An 18934-nucleotide genomic window follows, 5' to 3' on the forward strand; every position below is an offset into this window, starting at 1 on the left:
AAAGAGAATGAAAGTCATTCCCTATGCCTCAGCCGTAGGTTCTATAAAGTATGCCATGCTGTGTACCAGATCTATTGTATACCCTACACTGAGTTTAGCAAGGGAGTACAATAGTGATCTAGGAGTAGATCACTGGACAGCGGTCAACATTATCCTTAGTGGAATAAGGATATGTTTCTCGATTATGGAGGTGGCAAAAGGTTCGTCGTAAAGGGTTACGTTGATGCAAGTTTTGACACTGATCCACATGACTCTAAGTCACAATCTGGATACATATTGAAAGTGGGAGCAATTAGCTAGAGTAGCTCCGAGCAGAGCATTGTTGACATAGAAAATTGCAAAATACATACGGATCTGAATGTGGCAGACCCGTTGACTAAACTTCTCTCACAAGCAAAACATGATCACATCTTAGTACTCTTTGGGTGTTAATCACATAGCAATGTGAACTAGATTATTGACTCTTGTAAACCCTTTGGGTGTTGGTCACATGACGATGTGAACTATGGGTGTTAATCACATGGTGATGTGAACTATTGGTGTTAAATCACATGGCGATGTGAACTAGATTATTGACTCTAGTGCAAGTGGGAGACTGAAGGAAATATGCCCTAGAGGCAATAATAAAGTTATTATTTATTTCCTTTTTTCATGATAAATGTTTATTATTCATGCTAGAATTGTATTAACCGAAAACTTGATACATGTGTGAATACATAGACAAACAGAGTGTCACTAGTATGCCTCTACTTGACTAGCTCGTTGAATCAAAGATGGTTAAGTTTCCTAGCCATAGACATGAGTTGTCATTTGATTAACGGGATCACATCATTAAGAGAATGATGTGATTGACTTGACCCATTCCGTTAGCTTAGCATTTGATCGTTTAGTATATTGCTATTGCTTTCTTCATGACTTATACATGTTCCTATGACTATGAGATTATGCAACTCCCGAATACCGGAGGAACACTTTGTGTGCTACCAAACGTCACAACATAACTGAGTGATTATAAAGGTGCTCTACAGGTGTCTCCGATGGTACTTGTTGAGTTGGCATAGATCAAGATTAGGATTTGTTACTCCGATTGTCGGAGAGGTATCTCCGGGCCCTCTCGGTAATACACATCACTATAAGCCTTGCAAGCAATGCAACTAATGAGTTAGTTGCGGGATGATGTATTACAGAACGAGTAAAGAAACTTGCCGGTAACGAGATTGAACTAGGTATTGAGATACCGACGATCGAATCTTGGGCAAGTAACATTCCGATGACAAAGGGAACAACGTATGTTGTTATGCGGTTTGACTAATAAAGATCTTCGTAGAATATGTAGGAACCAATATGAGCATCCAGGTTCCGCTATTGGTTATTGACCGGAGACGTGTCTCGGTCATGTCTACATAGTTCTCGAACCCGTAGGGTCCGCACGCTTAAAGTTCTGTGACGATCGGTATTATGAGTTTTTGTGTTTTGATGTAACGAAGGTAGTTCGGAGTCCCGGATATGATCACGGACATGACGAGGAGTCTCAAAATGGTCGAGACGTAAAGATAGATATATTGGACGACTATGTTCGGACACCGGAAGTGTTTCGGGAGGTTTCGGACATATACCGGAGTATCGGGGGGTTACCGGAACCCCCCGGGGAGTATAATGGGCCTATTGGGCCTTAGTGGAGAAGAGGAGGGCGGCCAGGGCAGGCCGCGCGCCCCCTCCCCCTCTAGTCCGAATTGGACAAGGAGGGGGGGCGCCCCCCTTTCCTTCCTCCTCTCTCCTTCCCTTCCCCCTTCTCCTACTCCTACTAGGAAAGAAGGAGTCCTACTCCCGGTGGGAGTAGGACTCCCCCTTGGCACGCCCTCGTCGTTGGCCGGCCGCCTCCCCCTAGCTCCTTTATATACGGGGGCAGGGGCGCACCCCAAGGACACAACAATTAATCATTGATCTCTTAGCCGTGTGCGGTGCCCCCTCCACCATAATCCACCTCGGTCATATCGTAGCGGTGCTTAGGCGAAGCCCTGCGTCGGTAACTTCATCAACACCGTCACCACGCCGTCGTGCTGACGAAGATGTTCCCCGAAGCTCTACTGGATCGTGAGTTCACGGGACGTCACCGAGCTGAACGTGTGCTGAACGCGGAGGTGCCATACGTTCGGTACTGAGGATCGGTCAATCGTGAAGACGTACGACTACACCAACCGCGTTGTCATAACGCTTCCGCTTACGGTCTACGAGGGTACGTAGACGACACTCTCCCCTCTCGTTGCTATGCATCACCATGATTTTGCGTGTGCATAGGATTTTTTTTGAAATTACTACGTTCCCCAACATCTTTGTCATATCAAGAGGCCGGCTTCACAATCAACATGCTGACGTTGTTTCCTAGCAAGCAAAATTGGGAACAATAACCCATCTGACGTTGAGCCGGGTCCTAGTGCTTCGGTTTGATGAAAATTTTGGGAACAATAATCCATCTGATGTTGAGTCGGTTTCTAGTGCTTCATCTTGATGAAAATATTGGGAATAAAAACCAGTCTGATGTTGAGCCGGCTGGGCCTTCTATGAATAGCTTGGAGGAGATAAACTTTGCTAGCCTCCATTAAGAATATGAGACACGACTCGCTCAAAACTGAGAGGTTGAAGGTGGGGCTGGTGGCCCTGATGAATAAAAATCATGAGGTGCATTCCTCCTCTATGTCTATATTACCTGTAGCCTCCAAGCACCGAGTTTATCACTTCATGATGACTTGGTGCTTTGCATAAAAATAGCTTGATAGTGTAGCCCCAAGTGCCGGGTTGTCTTGCCTGCAGCAGTCTGGGACTTTATCAATTACCTGTAGCCTCCACGACAAAAACTCTCCTCTCGAGGCTTCGCCGACGAGCTCATGGATTCGTCTCTCCTCTATCTGCCACTCCGGCTAGTAGGTTAGGTTGGGTTTTTTAGTCCTCGCAGATGCACACTTGGCGGATGGCGGCGCTTCATCATCTGGTTTGTCTTTCAAGCTCCGATCCTCCTCGAGTTCGTCCATCTGGACGTAGTCGATGGAGCTCCGCCGTAGATTCCCGTCGTCTCCTTGGGGCACTGAGGTTAGGGTTTCTCATCGTGGGCGAGATTTAGTGTCATGTGCTTCAGATATATATTCAAAGGTTCAACGGAGACGACTACTGCTTCAGGGCGCTGGTCCTTAGGGCACGTGCATGAAGATTTCCCGACTGTCATCGACAAGGTCAAGCCGGCTCTGGCAGGGGAGCGACAATAATGTCGAAGGCTCATTCTGGCGACAATAGTGGTCATTGGTGATCTCGGAATCTCGATGTAACTTTTATTATCTTTGATTGAAATGCTCTACAATAGATTTGGATCCTTTTTCAAACAAAGAAACTCGAAATAACTCGTTAGATCGCATACATGCACCCCTTTGCCGGGGCACCCATCCTAAGTTTTCTGATGCCTCTCGCCGCGCAGCCGTCAGACTGTCTCGTCTGCTATGGCCTTACGACCATGGAGGAGTGGTGGATCCCGGTCCTTATCGGCGGGAGGGCTTCGTTTTTAGGTGTTTCTTTTGAGTTCTGGTAGGGCGTGTGTCCCGCCCAGGAAGACGAGGCGCACGACAGCTCCCTGAAAATGGAATAAGGTTATCCCCGCCTAGCCCCGTCCAGATGATGCTTCTACCATCGTCGGAGGGCATGCTGAGGTTTGTCTTTACCGGATTCGCTTGGATCCGAGCTTCGTTCATCTTTGTTCGTGTATCGACAGGTTGGAGCCGAGGCCTTAGCACGACGGTTTTTCCGACTGTCTGCTATAACAAGGTTTGCGTGACTCCGGTGATGGAGGGGTGACGACGGCGGCACGCCTTCAGCTCGCTCCAGTGCTCAAGTCGTTGCTAGGTGATCTACGGATTTGGATGCAATTTTTACTTATGATGTTTGTTATACTACCTTGATAGTTGATGAATAGTAGACCAGGTTTAAAAAAAACTTGGTATATAGTAATCAGTTTGTCTAATTCACATCTAGATGGTTTTAAGGATGTCACATCTAAGCTCTCACAAATATACAATGCAGAGTGGACCACTCTGTTGTGGTCTATTTTTTTTCTTCTAATTTTTTTGTTTCTTGTTGCTACATTATATACTTGTGGGAGCTTAAACGTGATATCCTTAAAAAAACATCTAGGTGTGAATTAGATAAATTGATAGTAATAAGTAATTTTAAAATTTATATACGGAAATCACGAGATTTTTCAGATTACGCATTGGACACTTTTTACGTAGTTTTTTCCTTGCCGTATACAGACAGGAGAGAGCAGAGGAAAGCCGAGTTTGATCTGACGGCGGAGTCACGACCGTCCACGAGTGGGTCACGACGGCCTCCCGTCAGAATCAAAAGCACAGCCAACCCCCAGCGCAGACCCACCCAACCCAACAACGCACCCCAAACGAATCGCCCCTCGATTGTTCGCTCCCGAGCACCGACCCAACCCTAGATCTCGCAGCAGCAGCGCGAAGCCGACGCCATGGCCAAGCCCTGGGGCGGCGTCGGCGCCTGGGCGCTCGACGCTGAGCGCGAGGACGAGGAGCGCGAGCACGCCGCGGCCTTCCCCGCGCCCGACCCGCCCGCCGCCGCGGGCGGCGCCGCCAGCTTCCCCAGCCTCAAGGAGGCCGTCGTCGCCGGCGGCGGCAAGCAGAAGAAGAAGAAGGGCACCACCCTCTCGCTCTCCGAGTTCACCACCTACGGCGCGGCCGGCGCGCCTCGCCGCGTCGCCCCCGCCGAGCCCAAGGGCCTCACCCCGCAGGAGATGATGATGCTCCCCACCGGCCCGAGGGAGCGCTCGGAGGACGAGCTGGACCGATCCCGCGGGTTCCGCTCCTATGGCGGCGACAGGGAGCCGCGCGGTGGCGGATTCGACGACGACCGCCGGTCCAGCAGGGATTCGGATCTCGACATGCCCTCCCGCGCCGACGAGTCGGACAACTGGGGCAAGAACAAGAGTTTCTCGCCGGCTCCCACCGACTCTGGCCGGCGTGATAGGCTCAGTGGCCCGTCTCCGCTCGGCCGCTCTGATGACATCGACAACTGGTCGCGCGACAAGAAGCCACTCCCGTCGCGCTACCCCAGCCTTGGAACCGGCGGCGGTTTCCGTGAATCATCTGGCGGTGGTTTCCGTGAATCATCTGGTGGTGGTTTCCGCGAATCATCTGGTGGTGGTTTCCGTGACTCACCGGGGCCATCTGACTCTGATCGCTGGGTCCGTGGTGCTGTCCCTGCCCCTATGACCAACAATGGTGATAGGCCGCGCCTCAACCTCAATCCACCAAAGCGTGATCCCTCAGCCACTCCTGTGCCAGCTGCTGAGGTCGCACGCAGCAGACCAAGCCCCTTCGGGGCTGCTAAGCCCCGTGAGGAGGTGCTGGCTGAGAAGGGCCTTGATTGGAGGAAGATGGAGGGGGAGATTGAGAAAAAAACCAGTCGGCCTACTAGCTCGCACTCCAGTAGGCCGAACAGCGCACATTCCTCCCGCCCTGGAAGCCCTGGATCACAGGTCTCCGCAGTTGGGAGTGAGGGAGCACCAAGAGCACGGCCAAAGGTAAATCCATTCGGTGATGCCAAACCACGGGAAGTGGTGCTGCAGGAGAAAGGAAAAGACTGGAGGAAAATTGACCTTGAGCTGGAGCATCGGGCAGTTAATAGGTATGTTATATATTAGCCTGCCTCTTGACAGCATGTAGTGTTTCTTTTGATAATGTATAACTGGAAGTGCAGACATGATAGGTTAAGAATGTTACAAACTTGCGCAAAAGAAATAATTTTGCTAAGTAATAACTGGCTGGCCTTTGGCATATCTGATTATGCTTGCTGTAAGTTATCTGAATTGGCGTAGTGTTGAGATTTGCAAGAATGCTATGGCTAAAATAATCTCGTTGGCACTTGTTTGCCTAGGCGATTGCATTTAAGCTATTCAGTGTTGGCACTTCCTTGTTGATATGAAAGTATGTAAGCAACTGAGCGAGGGTTGTAGGGAATGCCGTCATATTCTGCAAGTATAGCATGCCTTTTGGCAAAAAAAATCGTCATTGTTTTTTGAAGTCATGACCCATGGATAGCAAGATCATGAATGTTAAGTCACATATTTTAGTCATTGTTTTTTGAAGTCATGACCCATGGATAGCAGGGTCATGAATGTTAAATCACATATTTTGTTTTAGTCATGTTTTCTTTCTTTTGCATACAAAATGCTGCATTATGTAAATGTGAGAAAAAGGCTCCCGAAATATTCTTGTCTTGCTAATTTGCTAGCATCCTGTGACCTGAGTTATTTTATTTATTTATTTCATTTTGTAATATGTATAGTATTCTACTTTAGACATAAAATTTGATAATAACCACATCAAACAAGGTTGCGAGTAAATTTTATACAGTTTTCTAGCTAATTAACTACTCACTCTGATCCATATTTTGAGGAAGTATAATTTGAATAACAGAGAATGTGTTTTTTGTTAATTTTTTTGTGGGCCTTCTATTTTGGCCGAGTACTTAAGTAGCTTTATGCACAATGTGGCAAAATGTTGCATAATTTTGTTCATGTGCTCCGCTAGGGACAGCGTTGCTTTTGTTCTTTGTAATTAGGGCATTTGTTTTTGTCTCCTTTTCGGTCTTTGTGTTAATAATCTGAATTCAAATCATTTTAGCTGGACTTGTTATTGCTTTATTTGCTACATTGTAAAGAGTATTGCTTTATTTGCTACATTGTAAAGAGTTTAATCAATGTTTATTTTTATCTTAGGACTCGTGATTGTGTTAACATGGCTGTGAAGGAAGCTTAACTAGAAATGAACACTTAGATGTATTCTTAGCTTGATTTTGTACTATTTAGTTTCAACCTATGATGATTCACTATTGTCTTGCTTTGTGATACGCTGATCTCTCGACATGATGGTTGAATCATTAATCATTTTGAGACATGCACTTTTCGTTAAATTCTGGGCTTGATATATGAATAAATGGACCCTGTCTGATTCCACCTTTCTCACATTCGTGGTTGACTCTTGTCGTTTTTATAATAAATGAGGAAACTACTCATACAGATATTTATAGCAGCACTCTTAATATTTAACCCGACACTCTGATGAATTAAATGAACTGCTTTGGTAGTGAATACTTCATCCAGTCAAATGGATATGTTTGTAATTTGCTGTTCCTTTTCCTTGAGAGGCCTATTCTTCTAGCTTCTAGGTGCTGCTGTTTGCTTGAACCATACCTTTTCTGTGAAAAGTCTATTTTTTTTAGCTTCTAGGTGTTTACTTGAATCCTATTTTTCAGGCCGGAGTCAGAAGAAGAGAAGAATTTGAAAGAAGAAATCAACCTTCTCAAGGTGGACTTGAAGGAAATTGAGGCCATTGCAGGTGATGGTTCTGAGCAAGCAAAAGAAGTGTCTGAGAAGATATCTCAGATGGAAAAGCAGCTTGATCTGCTTACAGTTGAGTTGGATGACAAAATTCGATTTGGGCAAAGACCTAGTTCTGGAGCTGGAAGGGCTGCAGCATTTCCACCCGCTAGTGAGGAACCACATGTTGCAGTGGCCCACATGGACAGACCGCGTTCCCGTGGTGGTGTGGAAACATATCCGAAACCAGTTGAAGAAAGGTGGGGATTTCATGGTAGCAGGGAAAGAGGCTCTTTTGGTGGAGGCGGAAGTTCAGACAGGTTTGTGCAGTTTCTTTGCTAAGTTCGATCATGCATGCTTTCCAGAGTTCAGACAGGTCTTGTAGTATGATGGATGTAGATCTTATGCTCTTTTATGTTATTTCCACCATGTTTAGCTGAATACTGGATCATTCAGGTAGTGATTTCGCTAGGTATAAAAATAGCATATATATCATGTTTCAAGGCAATAGAACTTTGATTCCAACCGCTTTTAGATTGTGTGCTAAGTATGCTGCTATATATTATGTTCAAGACAAATAGAACTTTGATACCCGCTGCTTCTGGGTCATCATGGTAATCAACTAGGCATGGCAGCTCTCATTGTACCATAATCTGCTGTATTTAAGTAGAAAGAGTTATGCTGCAAATCACACTCTCTTTCAAGCATTACATTTGATGTCGTCATTTAGGTAGTGCACTCATCTTATTGTTTACTTGGTCTTTCTTTTTCAGGTCATCAACAAGGCAGGGATGGTGAAGAGGAGTTTGAAGAATCAACTGTCAAGGAAACTTCTGATCGCTGTCGTTTTTGGGGTTTTGAAAGTGGGAAAGAATAAGTCATTTAATTTTTGTCGTGCTTGACTCTCATTTTGTTCGAGGTAGAAGATTGGAGTTAATCTTTGTCAACAAAGGTTTACTCCGCGTGAAGCTATTGGTTACCACCTTTGCTGTAGGTTTCTTTTTGCTTCTTTCTTTTGCCATTTCGTGTCAAAACAAAACTTGTCAAAAAATTATGCTAACTGACTATTGCTCTTGAGTCATGGATCCTTGTGTTCAGCTGTTTGTTGATATTCTGTTCTGTGCATGTGTTGGTCGCCTGCAATATATGTAGGTTGAGAGAGTAGTATTTCTGTGTTTGCATTACTCTACCAGCATTTCCCTGGAGTATTACTATCAGATCATGGTCGTGTAGCTGTGTTTAGCGAAACAGTAGCGTATCTGGAATCTGAATTGTTGCCAAATTCCATCTCCATAGCGAAACAGTAGCGTTACTACTTAGTGATCTAAGTTTAAAGATGGTGTAGAATTTAGGCGCAAACTCTTGATAGATTTTATTGTCAGCACTGACAAGTCACAGGCAAGCAAACCCACGCTCACATTTCCAACAACAAACAACAACAACAAAGCCTTTAGTCCCAAACAATTTAGTCCAAACAAGTTGGGGTAGGCTAAAGGTGAAACCCATAAGATCTCGCAACCAACTCATGGCTCTGGCACATGGATAGCAAGCTTTCATGCACCCCTGTCCATAGCTAGCTCTTTGGTGATACTCCAATCCTTTAGGTCTCTCTTAACGGACTCCTCCCATTTCAAATTCGATCTACCCACGCTCACATTTTCGCTAGACAAAATTTTGCAAGACGAGTTTGGGCAAACCAAATGTAAATGTGTTCCTTGAAAAGGTCCACAGCCACAGGCCTGCCTCGAAAATAAGGCGATGGTTCCTCCATGGCACTCTCACCCCGAAACTTAGCCACCACATGTGAGGAACATGTGTCTTAGACGGTTTGTCACCGGAGTTCCTCCACCGATGCTCTGGTTGCGGCCGGAGGGAGGGAAAGCTGGGACTTGTTTCCACTTGTTCTTAGTAATCTATATATAGAAGAGCATAGCTTGTTTTGTACTCCTTCCGTTTCTAAATATAAGTCTATTCCTAATGGAGCAGTTAGCAGTCTCGCTTTCAGGTTTATTTTCGTTCGGTTTATTTTCGTTCGGTTTATTTTCACGTCATCTCCCACCACCGTCTCGTTGGTTTATTTTCGTTCGCCCAGGCACCTGCCCGTAAGGGTTTCCATGCCCTGCAAGGTCGGAGCGATGGCGGCGGCGGCAGCGGCAGCAGCAGACAGTCATACGCACGACGAATGGTGGCGGCGGCGGCGGCTTCTGGTCATCATCCCGTCAGGGTCGTCGTGCGCAAGCACCAACCAGACGGGTCCGGGCACCGGTCGCGAATGAGCCGGGTCCGTCCGAGGCGCGCCAAGGCATCGCCAAAGCCCAAGCCCGAGACTCCGGCCAATCGAACTCGGCAGCCCCCCGTCTTGGCGATCTCGCGACTCTGGCCATGTCGGTGAGTACTCCTCCCTTCAGATCTCGATTCGCCCCCACTTGATGGCCCGCTCCCCTCGCCCCTGTAGATCTTCTCCGCCGCCAACGAGTGATAGGCTGGTAGCAGCCCACACAACATAGATCTGCCGTCCTTCGTTCGCCCCACGAGCCGGTCGCCGATGGCTGCCACATTGATTCGTTCATCCTCCCAGTAGTTGCACGTGGCGGTCCCTGCCCTCGCCGGTCTGAGTAGAGGCTCGTTTTTCCTGATGGTGGTGCGCACCCGGCGATTGCGCGTCCTCCTGATGGTGGCGCTCTGCCAGCGGCGGTGGCTTTCTCCCAACTGTTTCTCCCTTCAATCCCTACCCCTGACTCTGGATGCAAGCGGAGCGAGCAGCGACCAGCCCGCACTGGCTAACGCGGGCGTTTGTCGTCCTACGGAGTACATCTTATAGCTAACCTACACAAGATGCGCCATGCAACTGTGACGGATGGCTAAATATAGAGCAGGTAGGCATTGGTACAAGCTGACTTGCACCACACACACCGGCGAGAGTGTATCCTTTGCCGTATTATTCAGGTCCCGATCAGGTTCCCTATTGCACGCACATGAACAATCTCCAGCACCTACTCCGGCAGCGCCGCCTCGCCGCCCGCCGTGGACACGCCGCACACTCATTGCCGCATCACACTCTTTGCCACCGGGTGCGCCACCACAACCACCCGCCCTCAGCTGATGCGCACAGCCGGACCAACTGGGTCATCATGAGCTCCGTGGCATGCCTGGTGTTGTCGCTGGGGCACAAATTGAGGAGTGCACGCTGTGTGGGATGAGCCTGTTATACAATACAGTCGTGCACCTCTATCGCGTCAAGAAGGACAGGAATTCTCAGGAGAGTTTTCTCCCTTTCATAGGATACGCGAGACTGCGACGTCCGCTAGACAAAGCGGTCGGACTATTTGAGACCGCTTGACATGATGTGGTTGGCCCGGCGCCGTTTTGCGGGTTTTCTTCACGGGACGGCGCAGCGGCTTAGTGGGCTGTCCCCCCCCCCCCCCCCCCCCCACACACACACACACACTTGCATCCTTACCCCTGACCCATTGATTCTTCCCCGTTTGATTTGAATTTGATGTTCAACTGTAGGACTGAATTTTGAAGTTTGTCTTGGTTTATCTTGAATTCCCTCTGACCCCTAATCATCTGTGTGTAGTAGAACTACTTGTCCTTCCTATACCTCCACTAACTTTTTTCTTACTATATCATAGTTGTTTGATTATTGGCAAACAAAACAACAATTATTTACCTTATCCTTTTTTATCTGCAGATTGGTCCGGCAACATAGAGAGGAAGCTGCAAAGAATCTCCAAGTGGATTTTAGGACCACTACAGCCAAAGTTTTCATGAAAACTGCAGGGTTGCTTAAGAGGAACAAACAGTTCTTAAGTTCATTACATTAGAGTGGCTGCTCAGCTGTAAATTAGTAATACATGCACATAGAGACTAATCTGCTATGTTCAGTAGTAATACATCAATTAAGTTCAGTACATGGTTCGTGTATTGCATATGATGGTTCAGATATGGTTTATTCCATTCAGGCTATTCTGCTATGTTGTGATGAGTTTGGGCATTTGGATGAAGAGAGCAAATCGATTATGGAGAAGAATTTTTGTGTGCCGTGGATTTGCCATTGATGATTTAGACTTTAGTTTGCACCATCATTGTAGTATTATATTACTAAACACTTGAATTTTTTTTCATTTAGACATTTCTTTTTGGTAGGCACACCTATGTCAACATATTGTGCCCTCCTTAAATTCAGTTACAAGTCTGTGTGTGTGATGTTGCCTTCTCTTATGATGTGCTCATAGGCCAAAGTGATTTCTCCTCTCTTTATCTGTAAAACTATAACCCAACATTCTTGGCCGCCCACCCATGTTTGACTTGGTCTATATGGCAGTGTGCAGAAAGCCTGAGCCCAAGAAAACTCCATTGTGGCTCACTGCTTCTGCTGATGAGTCGTATAAAAAGAGTCATGTGCTATCCATTTATTATTATTATTATTATAAGTTCATCGCTACCACTTTTACTTCTCTTTATTGTTTTATGTGCCTTTGTATAATATGCTATTATAGGATATTTTCTTGTTCCAATCAAATCCATAATATAGTTCATCCTTACTAAATAGTAGTGTCTACTTAACTAATCTGTACTAAGATCTGGTGGCTTTGGTAGTTTCATCAGTATCTTGCACTTCTTATATATAAGGCCTCTTTAGGAACTTCTAAATTTTTATTTTGTCATTAGTGGTGTGGTGTGTCTGGTTAAATTGGTATTACTAATAGCTTTCTTTCAGTTTTCTCTTCAATTACAGCTTGTGGAATTTGAGGAGAATCTGTGCACCAGCATCCGACTCCTTGATGTTGCTCTGATCATATTGTGTAAATATATTTCTGATAAAGCAATCGCCCGATGGTGTACATATTAGAAATAACAAGATGTAATCATCAAGTGTGAGAGATGGCAACATCATGATGGGATGGTATGTACTGTTGTGCTCATCAATAGGTTAGTCTTTCATTCTCTTGCAGCCAGTATGTTTTTTGTTATGCAAACAATTAGGAAATATCTAATTTCTATGGTTGGCAGGGGGAGCTCAAGGTCATGGCGGGGCTTCGATTTTTCTTGTAGAAAAGAGAGACAGAGGAGGATCCAGGGAGGAGGAGAGGTAGGAGAAGAAGGACGGGGAAGTAGGAAGGGTGCAGTAGGGGTGAGTGTGCTTCCGCCTGCCATGCCCAAGGCTTGATCTGCCGCCGCCTCTCCTCTACCCATGCTGTCTGTGACATGTCAGATCCCCAGCTGCCGGCACTTCTCCTCTGCCCATGGGCCATGGCTGTTCTGATGCATCAAATCCGTAAGCTTCCAGTCGCATCTCCATCTCTTGCAGATTGATTTACAATTGGGACCTCTAATGATGGTGCCGTCCCTAACAAAGACTGCAGATCGATCTGCTGTAACATTGGCTGGGTGTTCTCTTCTCGACTCTACCAACACTCTGGAGTTACAAGCAATTACATCAGGTAGATATATCTATGTTCTTTTTTTTTTGCTTTGAGCTTCTTTGATTTTATTGGTAAACGGGGAGAGGCTGGTGAGCTGTCAGCACATCTTGGCCACAACTGATTTACAGAAAGACGAATAGACATGCAGACTAAGCTACATAGCAAAGGGATTTTGGTAGTACATGCCATGTTTATGCTCACTGTTGAATAGTCTGTATATAACTATTTATGCAATACTTGAACCATAGGAGCAATTCATTCTGTATATTTTGCTGGGGATTGTGCCTTGCAGTCAATTTATAGAAGGGTAAGATGTATCGCAATATCTTTGACTTGCATTCTCTGTGATGTCAAGTAAGGAAATAGAATATATATACTCTTTGAATTATCTTTTCTTTTTTTCGATGTCTCTATCTTACTTATATAATCCAATTGGCATTCGCTAGAGTTTCTGTTGATGAAACATTTGTTTTGTGATGTGAGGAGGTTCTGTTTGTGACTTTGCAATCAATATTCATAGATACGGTTCGTAGATCATGATATCTGCACAATCTAAATCTACTTCCTGTGACCATATATTGTATTAATGGGTTGTGTCAGGGTTATTTTATCAACTACTGGGTTGTTGATCTACATTACGGTTTAATTCTTACACGAATTAATGTTGACTCGATTCCCTGTAGTAGGTTGAGAGGCTTCTCCTCTTATGATTTACTCTGATTAGTTTGCTTGGCTCCATGCTCCTCATGATTTCTTTGAATTTTTCTGTAGGAGCTCGGTCAAAAATCACCTAAGAAAAATATGTCGTTCTTCTCTACAAGGGTTGCATGTGGAATTTGAGGAGAATCTGTGCACCAGCATCCGACTCCTTGATGTTGCTCTGATCATATTGTGTAAATATATTTCTAATAAAGCAATCGCCCGATGGTGTACATGTTAGAAATAACAAGATGTAATCATCAAGTGTGAGAGATGGCAACATCATAATGGGATGGTATGTACTGTTGTGCTCATCAATAGAGTTAGATCACTTTTCTGTCTGAGAGTCGATTTTTGTGTGCGTTAGATGGATTGACAAGTACGAAAGATTGATGCCAAGCAGAACTAAAACCTGTCCATGGGTTACCTTCAATCCCGCATTTCAATCAACAACATTTGGCCGAGCAAGCGCACGGGTGGCGCAAGAGGCAATGGGCAGCCGGTGGAGACTGAGTGGTGAGCGGCGGTGGCGAGGTCGAGCGGTTGGCACCAGCGGCGAGTAGGCAATTACCGTGACGGGCGAGCGGACAGGGGGAGTAGGTGTCACGATTGCATCACAATTGGGATAAAGTAAACAATGCATACGTGTGGCCATTGACTGATTTTGTGTGTTGTGTGCTTGTGTTAACAGCCAACCAAATCAATCAGCCAAGGGCCATTATGTACGTGAGTGTGTTAGCAGTGGGTATATCTGAAGATTATTTCTCAACTCGGCATGTGGGTAGACTAAAAAGACGATGCCATGGTAGCATGGCAGACCTGGCAAGTGCCACGAACATCATGATATTCTTCCTTTTCTTAATTCCATGATTTGAAAAATAATCTGCTCTGCGTGGGTAGGAACATAGTAGTCGGGCAAACGACACTTTGGCATCTTGATCTATCAAGGGAAATAATGTCTTTACTTTAAAAATGTGGGTTCGGATTGGTCTGTTGAGTTATGGCTGATCAGAATAATTTTTCTATTTAAAAAGTGTAGCAAATACGAAAAGCATTTCATTAGAGATTGGTCTGTTGAGTTATGGTTGGCTCATCGGAATAATTTTCCTATTTAAAAATGTAGCAAATAGCATTTTATTAGAGATGTCTTTGCAGCAAATTACAAATCGCGCAAACCAAGCCATCGCCGCCTCGTCGCTCTCGCCGGGAGCGACAACAACCGCCGGTCTCTTCTTCGCCTTCTTAGCCGGCATCTCCTCCATCCGGATGCTCTGCGGCACGAGCCACTCCGCCACCGCCTGGGACTCGATCTCTGGGAAGTTTAGGTCCGTCTTCGGCCGTCTGGCACGCCACACCGCCACGTCGTAGGCACGAGCGGCCTCATCGGCAGTGGGATACGTGCCGAGCCACCAACGCTGTCCGGCGTCGGAGAACTCCAGTCCGAAGTTCCCGGAGGGCTTCGCCCTCATGCCGAAGAAACCGGACTTTCCCTTCGGCGTCTTCTTCGGCGCCATCGGGGAGCGGGCGGCGGCCGAGCGGGGAGCGGGGCGACGACGTGCGGCGCGGAGCGGAGGCGGACGGAGCGGGGGCGGCGGCGTGCGGCGCGGGGCGGAAGGGGATGGAGCGGGGCGGCGGACGGGCCGGAGAGGAGGCGGACGGAGCAGGGCCGGAGAGGAGGCAGACGGAGCGGGGCCGGGCGGAGGATGGACCGGAGGCGGAGGCGGCCGGAGAGGAGGCGGGCAAGGTCGGGGCGGCCGGAGCGGAGGCGAACGCGATGGGGCAGCGCGGCGGCAAGCGGCGGCCTAGGCGGGGTGGAATCAGTGGCGGGGGTCTGGATCTACGGCGGAGCGAGACCTTAGAAAGTTAACATATAACTCTTGCAAACTATTTCAAGAGTCCGTGGCAACGCACGGGCGGTCTACTAGTCTTTGTAGAGATTTCACTAGGTTGACTACATACGGAGCAAAATGAATGAATCTACACTTTAAATGCATCTATATACATCCGTATGTGGTTCATAATGAAATCTCTACAAAGACTTATATTTTAGAACGGAGGGAGTAGTAAGTAAATTCAAAGGCTCAAATCGTCTATATCAATGCAAATATAGCTGGATGGAGTGACTTGCTTTCGAACCATAAACTAATGCCGCCTCTTGGGAGCGCGTGTTACTATTCCATTCTCTGGAGCACGATCCAACGGAAAAAAGTATGTTTCCAACCTACACCTTTAGTTGTTCCAGCTCGTGAGGAAGACGACTATGGAATTCACTTCGGTTTAAGTGGCGATGAAAACGAAGAATATTTTTCTTCCAAATCTCTTACTGAAGTAGTGGTTTTTTCAGTTTCGACATTGGATCTGGGAGACGGGTGTTTAAGTTGTCTCGGGTGCTTCGAATGTTGGAGTGTGCTTCGTGTGTCTTCATCATGTTGGTGTCCAGATGGTGGTGTTGCGGGTTGGCATGTTGGTGATGGTGGTGTTGTGGGTTGGCATGTTGGTGATGGTGGTGTTGTGGGTAGGCAACGACTTTGGCGCGGAATGTTGACCTTTGGAATTGGGGTGATGCCCCTCTGCCCGTGACGAGGTTGTGGCATCCTTTCCCCTCCTCGACTGTCTCCATGATGTGACAAATCACTATTTTTTTCGAGAAAATTTCAAATCTATCCATCATGCCAATACAAAGAACACAACAATAACAAAAATTACGCCCATGTCTGTAGACCACCCACCGATGACTATAAGCATTAGAGCGAGCCTAAGGCGCACTGCTGTCATCACCTCTCCCTCAGCGGAGCCGGACCAAACTTGTTGTACTAAGTCAGAAAGTCATCATGCAAGGCCCCACACGACCAGTGCACCAGAACAATAACCGTCATCGAAGAAGAGAAGTATAGATCGAAAGGATCCAAACTGTAGACACATGAACGAAGGCGAACAAAAACTGGATCCATACAGATTCACCGAAGACCAGCACCAACCGAATCTCGCGAGATCCGGCGGAGACACATCTCCACACACCCTCCAGCGATGCTAGACACATCATCAGCATGACGCTAGGCGGGGAGAACCTTACTTCACCTTCAGGAAGCCACTACTGCGTCGTCTGACAAATCACTCACTCTCTGATGGTTCCTCTCTGTTGCAATGACGTTGTCTCTAATAGATCCTCTTTAGCAGAAAGACCTACATTCCTTGCTCAATATCAGGCAATCACTTATTCTCAAACCTGGTGTGGGTCTAATGATTTTATTTTATAGGATCTGGACGATTCTATTTGGTCAAATACCTAATGAAAAATTATGATTTTTCATTCCGCGCCGTTGCAAAGTTGGCAGAAATTTTGTTTAGGAGATGGTTCGACTTGGAGATTTTCGATCTACACAAGGCTTCTACGATGCTGCCTTCTTCTCCAGGGCGTTGGGCCAGACAAACCTTAGCACACTGACTTCCTGAGCGCAAAATACAATGTGAGGCCCGCTATGACGATGGAGCGATCGTGGCGGCACGACTTCAGCTCACGCTGGATATTGAGTTTGTTTGGACTCAATAAGAACCTGATTGCAATTTCTTTTTTTAGATGTCTTCTTTTTTTGATGTCTTATATCATTGAATGTTTTTAATATTAGTCCGACGCCTTACTAAAAAAAACAAAGGGTGATGTTTCACAAAGTTTATGGTTAGACACTTCGCTGCTCTACTCTGTACTTTTTTTTCTTTGAGTATATCTCTCGACAATTCAAAGGGAATCTATAGTCGACGGCTCCAGGTCATCTAGTATGGGACTTGCTTTCTCGGCCGGGCCGTGCCTTCTCCATTAGCTGTTTATGGGTGCTCGCATTTTCTTGGATTAATTTCAGAGTACCTGACGATGTTGGTTTAGCAGGAGGCGATGTTTTCCATCGACTATTGCATGCATGTGGTCACTTAGTCAATTTCAAAGGAAGGAAAGAACAGCTGGGCCGACCAGGAGGTCCAAGCGAGCGAGCCGAAAAAAACAAGCCAGTACCAAATGAATAAAATTCCAGTTTGGGCCGCAGCCCGTGGGAGCACGTGCACAAGCGCTACTCTGCAAACCCGCACTTGAAGCGAATTTAAAAATATGTCGAGGCGAGCAAGCACCAGATTTGGTATAGCTCAATTCCGGACTTTATTTCTCATCTCATTGTACATGATCTCTCTATTATCCAAGGAACAAAGTTATTTATCCGTAAAAAAAACTCATTGCAGAGTATCAACACCCGTTAAGATGCGTTAGAAAAATAGCCCAGCCGCGTATTTTTGTCAGTTCTTGACTTGATTTCCCCCCTAAAAACCAGTTACTACAGGAATTAAAAAAAATCAATTCTGTTTCTAGATTTTGAAAAAGTAGAAAAAAATCTTAATAAAATTTACATGCTGTTTAAAAATTTAATAAATGTTCCTCATTTTCAAAAAGGTTCACAAAATTTGAAACTATTTATGAATTTAAGAAATATTCACGAATTTTAAAAATGAATGTGAGTTTCCAAAAATGTTTACAAATTCAAAAAATGTACACAGATTTCAGAATAAATTTTGAATTGTAAAAATGTACGCAAACTCTAAGCACTGTAGGAACCGGTTTTTGGTCACCTTTTTTTATTTAGAACAACTTGTAGAACGTATCTTTTTTTGAAAAATGTCGTTTTTTAAACAGGAACATTTTCTGAAGTCCAGATTGTGATTTCCTCGTTTTTTAGATGTCTTGTATGATTGAAAGTTTTAAATGTGAATCCGAGGCCTTACTCAAAAAAAGAGGGTGAGGTAGCAAGGAGAGAGGTACATGATTCATGGGGGTTTCAGTTTTCAGGTAGTTTATAGTTGCAATTTAAGTGGATCTCTCGAGAGGAAATATAGTCATGGCTCTCGGTCATCTAGTATGGGCCGTACTTTCTCGGTTCAGTCGGGCCTTTTAATTCACAATTATTTCTAAACTATGGGAAAAGAGAAAACACATAATTCCCCTAAAAAATGCATAATTAAAATGGTATGTATAGTACGCATGAATATCATATGAATGGTATAAACCTCCAGAATTAGCACTAAAGTGTTTTTGATACGTTGCGAGAAGAAGATAGGAAATATACAAAGAGGTTCTTGGTCAAAAATTTCCTCCAAATGAAGCGCAAAGGATTCCTTAGAACACGGTCCTTATAATTTATTTCCTATGAATGAAAGGAACTATGTAAAAAAATCATGAGGATTAGAATCCTTTAAAAATTCTATGTGAATCAAAGAGGCCCTACACAACAAGCGACATGAGAAGACAAGCAGCAAGACCAAAAGCACAACGTCATCCTTTATTGTGCTAGGACATGCGGAGCCATTCCTAATAGTTGCATTTTCACTTACACCTAGTACTAGAGCTTCCTTGCCTCAAGGACAAAAATGTCTTTCACTTTGT

The 18934-nt window shown here is 45.7% G+C and overlaps 2 protein-coding genes and 1 pseudogene across 2 annotated transcripts; 2 read left to right on the plus strand and 1 right to left on the minus strand.

Annotated features, from left to right (window-relative positions):
• Window positions 1–4395: 4395 nt before the first annotated feature.
• LOC109741107 (eukaryotic translation initiation factor 4B1) lies at window positions 4396–8493 on the plus strand. Its single transcript, XM_020300180.4, has 3 exons — window positions 4396–5691; window positions 7321–7704; window positions 8158–8493. Exons 1-3 carry the CDS (start codon window positions 4517–4519, stop codon window positions 8180–8182), a joined length of 1584 nt encoding a protein of 527 aa, XP_020155769.1. The 5' UTR covers window positions 4396–4516; the 3' UTR covers window positions 8183–8493.
• Window positions 8494–9346: 853 nt separating this feature from the next.
• On the plus strand, window positions 9347–13853 carry LOC109741095 (uncharacterized; annotated as a pseudogene).
• Window positions 13854–14591: 738 nt separating this feature from the next.
• LOC109741097 (uncharacterized) lies at window positions 14592–15026 on the minus strand. Its single transcript, XM_040400446.1, has one exon. The coding sequence runs from the start codon at window positions 15024–15026 to the stop codon at window positions 14592–14594; it is 435 nt and encodes a 144-aa protein (XP_040256380.1).
• Window positions 15027–18934: the final 3908 nt, after the last annotated feature.

Source organism: Aegilops tauschii, chromosome 2 (assembly GCF_002575655.3).
Source record: "Aegilops tauschii subsp. strangulata cultivar AL8/78 chromosome 2, Aet v6.0, whole genome shotgun sequence".
Taxonomy (NCBI): Eukaryota; Viridiplantae; Streptophyta; class Magnoliopsida; order Poales; family Poaceae; genus Aegilops; species Aegilops tauschii.

Excerpts from the sequence above, each read along its gene's own strand:
- LOC109741107 (XM_020300180.4), top strand. The coding sequence starts at position 4,517 with ATGGCCAAGCCCTGGGGCGGCGTCGGCGCCTGGGCGCTCGACGCTGAG. Across the intron at positions 5,692-7,320 it reads GAGCATCGGGCAGTTAATAG|GCCGGAGTCAGAAGAAGAGA; the intron begins GTATGTTATATA and ends CCTATTTTTCAG. Across the intron at positions 7,705-8,157 it reads GGAGGCGGAAGTTCAGACAG|GTCATCAACAAGGCAGGGAT; the intron begins GTTTGTGCAGTT and ends TTTCTTTTTCAG.
- LOC109741097 (XM_040400446.1), bottom strand. The coding sequence starts at position 15,026 with ATGGCGCCGAAGAAGACGCCGAAGGGAAAGTCCGGTTTCTTCGGCATG.